This window comes from Tenebrio molitor, chromosome 3, assembly GCF_963966145.1.
Source record: "Tenebrio molitor chromosome 3, icTenMoli1.1, whole genome shotgun sequence".
Lineage (NCBI taxonomy): Eukaryota > Metazoa > Arthropoda > Insecta > Coleoptera > Tenebrionidae > Tenebrio > Tenebrio molitor.
In genome coordinates this window covers 3,394,909-3,404,992 of record NC_091048.1, presented here as the reverse complement: position 1 = coordinate 3,404,992, position 10,084 = coordinate 3,394,909, and the positions used below count along the sequence as shown (strand labels likewise).

At 34.0% G+C, this 10,084-nt stretch overlaps 1 protein-coding gene across 1 annotated transcript; it reads left to right on the top strand.

Moving 5' to 3' along the window:
* Positions 1-2,201: 2,201 nt before the first annotated feature.
* LOC138126230 (23 kDa integral membrane protein-like) lies at positions 2,202-3,505 on the top strand. The gene is made up of 5 exons (XM_069041953.1): positions 2,202-2,354; positions 2,405-2,593; positions 2,642-2,812; positions 2,866-3,099; positions 3,154-3,505. Exons 1-5 carry the CDS (start codon positions 2,292-2,294, stop codon positions 3,208-3,210), a joined length of 714 nt encoding a protein of 237 aa, XP_068898054.1. The 5' UTR covers positions 2,202-2,291; the 3' UTR covers positions 3,211-3,505.
* The last annotated feature ends 6,579 nt before the right edge of the window (positions 3,506-10,084 follow it).

Sequence of the window (10,084 nt, the reverse complement as noted above, 5' to 3'; positions counted from 1 at the left end):
AAATTTCATGTGTATGCATTCAAAGCGGTATAGTCAGGAAGAAGTTAGGTTATTTATTTAAATGCAGGTTATAACATAGCTATTTATTTAAATGTAGGTACTTTAATAATTGACGCTATTAATGTCAAAATTCAATTGTCTCCATGGCTAACTAGCTCTTTTTTGAAAATAACACTTTCGAATAAATTAAATCATATTTTATTTTTTTTCTCGATTTTTTTCTGATGTAAGTGTCAACTTTTTTTACATATTCAAATGTATAAAAAAAAGCTTTACAAGAATATGCTAAGAAATGTATAGTGTACTATTTAAAAAAAAAAGTTGACTGTCTTAACTTTGACATATGTCATCGTAAGGAAGTTTTGACAACGTCATCTATTGTAGTTTCATAAGCGATTTACAAATATATATGGTTTGCTATACTTTTTTCTTAAAATAAAAAAGATATAGGGGCGCGAATACCAATCTGAATCACCCGGTATATTTAGAGTAGGTGTAGGCGACATTCTAATTCTGTTACCAGTGTAAAGAAATTTTTGTAGGTAACCAATTATTCTCCGCAGTTACAACGGTTACATAGTAAGCTTTTTCCCAATTTCATATTGTTATATTCCGTGGAGGGGGAATAGGGGGAATGCACTACAAAAATTAAAAATATTTTCTAACCTAATTTTATTTCGTTAAAATGTCAGACGTTTCTTGTGTCATTTTCTACGCTGGAAAAATGTTGCAAACAATTGAATTTCCATAGGTTGCTCTAAATATAAATTTATTTGAAGGCCCGTTGGTTAGCTTGAGTATAGATTGTAGATTTTACAAGACATTGTGTTAGTATGAATCTTTTTTTGTAACTTTATAGGATTTGAAATCCAAAAACAAACTGTTAACCTAACCTAACTTTTTATTAATTAATTATCAATTAATTAATTAATTAAGTTTCCTCCTACGTTTTGCTTGAATTTGTCTGTCGAATAATATGTAATGCCAATAAAATCTGAAACACAAATGAGCACAAAACTTGTTCGCAAAATTTTCTTATAAAAACAAAAATACCTTTTTGAAAAAGTAGAACAAATTTTTTATTGGAGCACTATGTACACAACTGCAATCTAAATGAGATACATTGAAGAAAACCAACACAAAGGACATGCAAACTAAGCGCATATTTATTTCAACTTTGAACGAAGTGACCTACTTGTTCTTTGCTTCGTCCTGAAACAGATTCTTTATCTTTTTTGCATCATCAAGCAGTGTCTTGGCCAAGAAGAAAATGCGTTTTTCGTAGGTACATACATCTATTTTTAGTTTTCCAAAATATGTAGTTGAAAGGTGAAAGAAATTTCCAGACATAATTAATCTTGACATCCCGTGTAATTAAATTTTTGGAATAAACATGATCTAACTATTCTTGGAAGGAATTGAATTTCTTGGAAGCAGTTGTTTATAAAATCAATAATTCACCAGCCGGCGTTAAAATTGGACACAAAGAGAAGTCGAATTAAGCTGATACTTTGTTATTTGCTTTACCATTATCGATCCTCTTGTCACAACGAACGCAAGAATTTCGTATGCGACACTTGTCCTACATATACCTTAGCCTTTGTTCTTTTTACAGGCGATGACCTAATTCAGCAGAATGCATCGAACACATTCGTGACTAATACTCGTCCTTGCCACGTCTGCTCAAGATTTTACCCCAGAACAATTTTTTTCGCATTTTCACAACCAATTAATATTGACCTGCGAAGTCATCAATCAGATCGACGAGAGCACAATCGATCGGGGTTAACAAACTGTCACATTTGTTTCTTGACCTTACCCGACGCGAAACCAAGGGTTTTCGTGACTTTTCCTTCGGCCAAACACGCAACATACAATCTACTAGACAAGCTTGTTAACATTTGCAGCCATGGTGTAAGCCAAGAAGTTGCACCATATGATTAAAAAATTTCTGAGTGAAAGATTTTCGAGCTGGACCAACAGTTCCACGCTTTTGTCAGTGTGTCTTCTGGCAATTGCCACTTGTCGAACATTTTTTCCATTTAATAGTCGTACACTTGAAAGAGCCACAAATTACATGGCAAAAACTGAAATTTGTTCCAAGATAAGATCTGGCATATTCATCAAAAGGTCAACCAAGAAAGCGCCCAGAGTCCAGCGTTACCATAACGAACCACCACTCAAAACAAAACTGACCAATGAGACTTGTCAATGCGATTCTAAAAGTTAATCAACCGTGTCCGATCCCTTTAGGCTCGAGTTAGTGGTGAAAAGTCCAGAAGAGCTTCAACATGCAGTCCTGCGAGCTCAGCGTTATCAAATACATCTTGTTTACTTTTAATTTAGTGTTTGCGGTCAGTTGTCCAGCACTTGGTCTATCTCCTCACAATTTAGAACCTTCCAGATCTCCGGGATCGGTCTGATAGTTGCTGGTGCGTTAGTTCTGTCGGATGTGGGGGAGTTCAGTGACTTCATGGAGGGCCGAATCCTGGCACCGCCGGTTGTCCTGATAGTAACAGGATGTATCGTCTTCCTTGTTGCTTCCTTGGGATGTTACGGAGCCATCCGCGAGTCCTACTACATGTTGATGGCCGTAAGAACCACTCCCAACAGGAAACTTCTTCTAAATGACTTGTTTCAGTTCGCTGTGTGTCTCCTGATCATCTTGATAATCGAGCTAGCTGTCGGTATTGCTGCCGCCGTGTACAAGAACGACTTCCAGATGACCATGAAAGACCTGATGAAGAGCTCGATGAAACGATTCGAGAACAGCAGAACAGACAGAGATGCTTGGAACAGGATTCAGACTAAAGTGAGTCACTTGGTGGTCAATTTGTCTGTCAACGCTCACAAGCTTGAATTTAGTTGATGTGTTGTGGAGTGGAAGGTCCTACGGATTGGCCGGAAAATGCTCGGCCCATGTCTTGCTGCCATCCCACCAGAGAAGGAGCGCCCCCACCTGAATCCTTCCACTGTCAGGCGGCCAAACCGGAAGATGGTATCATGTATCAAGACGGATGCTTCTACCAGTTGCAAGCCAAAGCAGAGTCTTCGGCAAAGATCTTGATTGGTGTCGGGATTGGCATCGCGTTTATTGAGGTTCAAAAATTTTGCGGTGATTAGAAACCTGATTGATTCAATTTTTTGTTACAGGTTATTGGAATAATTCTCGCCTGCTGGTTGGCATCCGCCATTAAAAATAAAGAATGATGAGGAGTTGTTTAAAATATCGAAGGTAGATCGGTGTGTTACAAATGGAATAAGTGTATCAGAGTATTTACGCAGTGTCTTTCTATTTTTGCAATATTTTTACTTATCTTTTGAAGGCTGCCCAAAATAAATCATTTCACAATCGTAAACACTTAGAATCTAAGTAGATAATGCTGTTCAATTGTCATTAGAACAAGTAGATTTGCAGTATTTATTAAGATGAATCATATGCCGAATGGCTCATTCAGTAGACAGGATAACTTGTATTAAGATTAAGAATAAATTGTTTATTATTCGTGGTACGTAAGTTATTAAGGGTTAAGGAAGTGGCGTCGATAAAGTTATTTATTTAAAAGTGTAGAATAGCGTTCTTGACAGAATAAATAAAATCTTCTTTAACACATCATTCACGAAAGGTTCATAATGACAATTTGATTACCGTTACCGATCCTTTATGAATCTATAATAGAGTATCCACGAAAAGGTGGTAGTGGTGAATATTTTATTACTTTCTTTGATGAGTCTTTTATTTCATGATTGAAGAATGTAAGGGGGGAGTAGTAGAAAAGTCGAATTATAATGGCAGATTTTACGTTTAATTAAAATTAATAATAAAATCGTTGCACACGAGAGACATTTTCAAATATTATTAAAAATCTATTGCATTCGTTAAATACGTTAAATGAAGGAAAAAAAACTCATTTTCTCTAAGGAACAGTAGAGAAGACGGGGATAAAATAATTCTTATAATTTAAAATAGCGCAACAAAGCAGCGCGCGATAAAACGGCCCGGAGACCTAACAGCGCCGCGACAAAACAGCGAACATGTGTATTTACTTAAAAGTGTTTCATTGTGGTGACAAGAGATAATTGCAAATTGCAACCAAAAATAATTTTCTTTTGCTGTTCTGAAGACAGATTTAAAAGTCATAAAATTTAGCACCAGGTATTAAAATTTGTGACCGAGGAAGTTTATCTCTTTTAGGCTCTCCAATCTTTGATTAAGGTTTCAAATACACTATTGAAAAAACTATCAGTACAGTTGAAAATCTTTTACACAAAGCTGAACTTCTTAGCAGACACGTGGCTTATACTTTAATCAAGAACTGTTTTTTCAATTTTTTACATATTAAGAACAACTCCATTTTGGAAAATTTCTAATTATGTTAATTCAACTGATCCATCTTTAAAATCTTCTTTTGAAAGAATACTTAATTTACGTTTAACTGATTTACAATGGTGTCAGTCCACTTTACCGATTTGATGGACTCGGAATTCGCTGCATTTCCGATATTTGCCTCCCTGCTTTTTTATCTTCAATTCATGGTGTTAAAAAACTTGTTTCCCTATTACTAAATTCAAAGGATAATGAACTTATTATTCACCATTATGATGAAGCTTCAGCAGTCTGGGATGTAGAAAATGAGAACGAAAGACCAACAATCCCACAATTTCAGAAGAATTGGGATAATATTAATATCAAAGGAATAATTGCCAATGACTTAATCTTTATTTCATCTAGAGACTTGGCTCGTTTAAAGGCTTTGCAATACAGAGAATCAGGATCTTGCATGCAATACCTTCTAATATTGGTACTCTTTTAGATAACACTTCTTTCCAAGTTTGTATTGGTTTAAGATTGGGTTGTAATTTTTGTACACCTTATATTTGCAAATGCAATGGGAAAGTTGACGAAATTGGTATCCACGGTCTAAGTTGTTCCAAAAGCAGTGGTAGATTTTCCAGACACACTGAAATTAATTCTGTTATCAACCGGCCTTTGATTTCTATTCATGTTAATTCAACTTTAGAACCAAATGGACTGTCTCGGGATGATGGAAAACGCCCAGATGGGATGACTTTAGTACCATGGATTAAAGGTGAACCTTTAGTTTGAAACGTTACTATTGTAGATACACTTGCAGACAGTTACGTTTTGAAAACTTCTGAAGTTTCAGGTTTTGCCGCTGAAATGGCTTGCAAACGCAAACATAGCAAATATAGTTCAATTATTTCATCAAATTACATATTTAAAGGTTTAGCCTTTGAAACCTTAGGCCCTTGGTGCAAAGTAACCCATCAATTTCATTAATGCCATCGGAAACCGACTTTTTGCGGAATCAGGCGATTCAAAATCAAAGAAATTCCTTTTTGAGAGGATTTCCCTTGCCATTCAACGTGGAAACGCTGCAAGCATTCGGGGCACTTTTCCAGATTCCGCATTATTATCGGAAATTTTTGTATTGTAAAACAAAAATATTGTGTATGTACTTAAGTTGATTAATTATATACAGGGTGTCTCAGTTAAGATTTTCGAGCCTAATATCTTGGTTATTTGCAGACGGATTTTTATGAAATTTAAAATGCAGATATTTTAGACCGTGAAGGTTCAATTAGTAATAATAAAATTACCTCAAGTTAAAAAATGTAAGTAATTTTAACACGTTTCCTTTATCGAAAATTATGCGCGATTATTATTAGATTGTTAAACATTAAAAAATAGGGGTCTACACAAACAATTAAATAAATCACTTGTCTGATTCAACGAAAAGATTAGATTTTGTCGTTAAAAATTTAATGTAAAATTTAAAGGTATTTGAGCAGTTACCTTTTGAAACAATTGATGATTAATTGCCAAGCAACATTTTGTACACCCTTTAAAGTCTCTCAAAATTGGGCGCGCGTTATTAGAAACGTCAAATTGTGATAAAATTATTGAAAATACTCTAAAAATAGACTACAATAGCAGAAATTTCAATATTGTTGAAAAAGGAAAAAAAATTGCCTATGGAGAGTGTCGTAAGAACTTTACTCTACAAAATGTAAGGTTAAGAGAGTCGTCAATTTATTTGAAGACACAGGAAGCGTACGTGAACTAAATTACCTTCGTAAAATATTCCGATCGTGTTTTAGTCCTTTATGGAAGAGTTAAAGCATCCAGTATAATAAATTACGTCCAAATGTTGTCTTTAACTTTGTAAGTGTTTGTAAGGTTAGCAAGATAAACGTCAAATATGTCACCTGCGCTTCTGCGAAAAGGGATGACCAAAATTCTGCAAAATGGCGTGTTTGTTTCATACGCGTCTACGTTTTTTGCATTTGCAGCCACGTTTAACACAGTTTTTTCTTTTTTCTTGCAAACCAGACGTCTTTCAAGGACGAGTTTCTCCTTACAGCATTTTTAATTGACGATCAATTTTTTGATATAAATCTTAATCAATTCAACATTTTAAAAAGGCTTGTAAAAATTACGTTTTTAAGACTTGGGTGATTGTATTAATGGGATTTTATTCTTCACCGTCTAAAATATCTGCATTTTAAATTTCACAAAAATCCGCTGGAAAAAACTGAGTTGTTTATTAGGCTCGAAAGTCTTACCTGAGACACCCTGTATAGCAAAAATAGCAATTCCAATCGATTTATGTTTTTAATTTACCTTTCGGTGGTTACTTTCGGGTGAAGGTGACAAATTGTGATCTAGCGAAAGATTAATTTCGAAAGACTTCTAATTATTAGGTGGTCAAAATCCCGGAAAATTCCAGTAGATGTTATCTCGCTCGTAAAACATACAAACCAAACGGTTATCTTTCAATCAGCTACCTGGTTGTTATTATTAAACAAACGAATACCATTGAAAATATTTTTTTTGTGTTATAGGAAATTAAATATAATTTCGTCTCATTCACCTAAAATCACTTTACTATGGAATATTATCTCCATTGGGAGATACAATGGAACCATGAAGTACATCTTTGCGTGTGTAGCGTAAAATAGGCACCCTGGTTATTACGTGTTTGTTGTGATGGTTGCACTTGTATGGTTTGCAAATTTATTTGATTTCTTGAAGTGAAACCATCCAAAGGAAATTCTACTTAAGGGAGACTAGAACTTCTAGGATTGCCACCTCCCCCGGAAATTCTTAATTGCCCCGGAATTAATGGAGTATAAAACACGTGTCTCCTGACGTCCGGAAAAGGTCAAAACTTCTGTAACGTGACAGCTAAAACTTGCATAATTTTTAGTTTAATTGGTATATTTAGTCTAAAAAAAATAGATGTCTAACACAATAAATATAAAAAAAAGGACGTAGAGAACGTTGGGCAGTATTTTTCTGGTATTAAGCGAATCTACAATTTAATACGTAGCAATGAACTTTTATGTATAAAAATATTTGAACAAGAGGTGCAAGCAAGGTTGCGATAACTAGAAATAATAAAATTTGACAGTAATCTACGTTACTTTTATTGCATGATATTCACTTTAATCAGAAAACCAGTAATGGAACACAAAAAAAATAATTCACGGTAATAGTTAATGCAAGATAACAAACGACAAAATTGCTTATTACACAAGTCCCATAAATTATTAATAGCGCGTAAAAGTAAAAATATATACCTACGCATAAAAATGCCTAAAAGTATGAACATGTGTTTGTTGTTTTGTAAATCTAAGTATAGATAATTTATTGAATAAAACCTTGATACAAATTCCAATATATCATACTGCGAAATATGTGGAAAATCAAGACTGACACAAAAATAAAGAGCGATCAAATTAATTTGTAATCGAGTTATCCATGAACCTGAAATCGTATGTCGTTACTTGAACTCTACGCTCCAATAATCACTTGAAACACACTTTAGGTCTTGACAATTGGCATTTCATGTAAACTATTGCAACTTGCAACGTTGGTTAAAGTTATAACGAATTTAATTGTATACCTAGGATTAGGATCTGACGAAAAATTGAAATGAAAGCAAACTAGGAATTATTGTTACCTTAAAATTTGAAAATTGTAATTGTCATTTTACTGTAACTCCAGCAAAAGAAAACAAATGAGTTCATGTCCGATTTTTTTTGTGATCCGCGCTTGAAGATAAAATAACGAGCCTTCAAATAAATTTATAAGTATTTAGAGCAACCTATGGAAATTTAATTGTTTGCAACATTTTTCCAGCGTAGAAAATGACAAGAAACGTCTGACATTTTAACGAAATAAAATTAGGTTAGAAAATATTTGTAATTTTTGTAGTGCATTCTCCCTATTCCCCCTCCACGGAATATGACAATATGAAATTGAGAAAAAGCTTACTATGTAACCTGTGTAACTCCGGAGAATAATTGGTTACCTACAAAATTGACTTTACACTGTTGACAGAATTAGAATGTCGCCTACGCCTACTCTAAATATATATTTAATTGAAGGCCCGATAGTATACAGGGTGATTTACGAGGAATAATGAGCCCGACGGAATAGAAAATGCAACCCACAATACATTGCAACAAAAAGCCGGACATCGAAGCGGTAAATGTCCGGGTTTTTCTCCTGATGAATTGCGGGTCATGTCTCTTTCGTTTTTACGAAATCAAATATAATTTGTTCGACAGACGGACGACGGAAAGGAATGTGGAAAATGTCGTTTTGGCTAATTTTTTAAGTGAGTCGAAAACGTTGAAATCAAATTCCATGTTAAGAGCATCGTTGCCGGTCCAGGAAAATATCCGGAAACACCGGAAGCAGGTTTGATTATGTTGTGCATACCCTTCCTTAATATTAATAAATGAATTGTGACTTTTTAATAAATCTCATTAAAAATTTTATTTGTAGAATTTCATTTATGAAGTAAAGGTGCAGGACTAGTGTGAAGTTAGTGACTGATGACTTCGCTTTAAGTTGGCAACCATGAGGCTACCGCAGACGATAATCGATGAGATTAATCTAACACAGATTTCTCACTCGTCGAACTAAACGTACAATTATCTTTAACAATTTTTTTTTCCAAACTACGACTCGAACATCAAATCACTGAATATTTCGTGGAACTCGTTTTCTGTTGTATAAAATAAAGTTAACTTTATGTCGTTAATCTTGATAACGTTCAGTCTAAACAACACTACAGTTATTCCTCTTCCTTTTGTATCGTGAAAACACGCTATAAATAAATCGGATTATGTAGTCCACCGAAAGGTGAACGCACTGTTCTTCGTGATAATGAATCTTTCTTCGCACCCCTTCAACACTACAATGACTATTACAATTGAGGAAATGATATGATTAAGTAATGTTTCGCCACGGCGTCAAAAAATATTTTTTAAGTATTTTTTTTTGCATAATTTCAAGGCAGTTAAAAATGATTGTGTTAATTTCGGGTGTATTTGAAATGACACTGCCTTATGTAGAGCAGTTTCCAGAAACAAAGAATACAGATCTATTATCACTTAAATTGTTATAATCAAATTAAGGTTAAATGGGTCGATTTTTCTACACAAAATACAATAAATAATAAATGAGACATAAAAATCAATTAATCATGTTGACCTAGCATGAAGGTGTTAACAGTCACGATTATATTAACCGCTATGGTAATAGCGTAAAAATATTGTTGTACTTGTAAATTAACTCAACAATACCGTCATTAATAACAAAAAAAAAACTGAAAATGTATTTTTTGTTCGACACTGTCAAAATTTGAGAATTTTCTCCTGTGTGAACGGATTTTGATAAATGGCACAACTTGTCAAAATGAAACGTCAAGCTAATTTTAAAGATTTTGAGCGATTTTGAGTCTTTAAGGGGCTCGTCGAACAAAAAAACGTTGTATTCAACTCTTTCGTGGGCCACTCATGCCAAAAAAAGCCCAATTTACACTTGAACTCGTTAAATAAACTACTATTTCTTTTTGCTGAAAAAAAATTGCATTATTTTACCTAAATCGTTTATTAGTAGAGGAATTTTTTTAATATTTGTGAAGTGTAAGTTTTTGGAGAGAGAGCAATTGGAACATTTTTCTTCATTCTTTATGTTCAATTGTTCCAGAATTCAATAGACTATAATTCTATGAACTTGAAGCACTCTACTAAAGACAATTCCTCA

Excerpts from the sequence above, each read along its gene's own strand:
- LOC138126230 (XM_069041953.1), top strand. The coding sequence starts at position 2,292 with ATGCAGTCCTGCGAGCTCAGCGTTATCAAATACATCTTGTTTACTTTT. Across the intron at positions 2,594-2,641 it reads CCTACTACATGTTGATGGCC|TTCGCTGTGTGTCTCCTGAT; the intron begins GTAAGAACCACT and ends GACTTGTTTCAG. Across the intron at positions 2,813-2,865 it reads GGAACAGGATTCAGACTAAA|TTGATGTGTTGTGGAGTGGA; the intron begins GTGAGTCACTTG and ends GCTTGAATTTAG.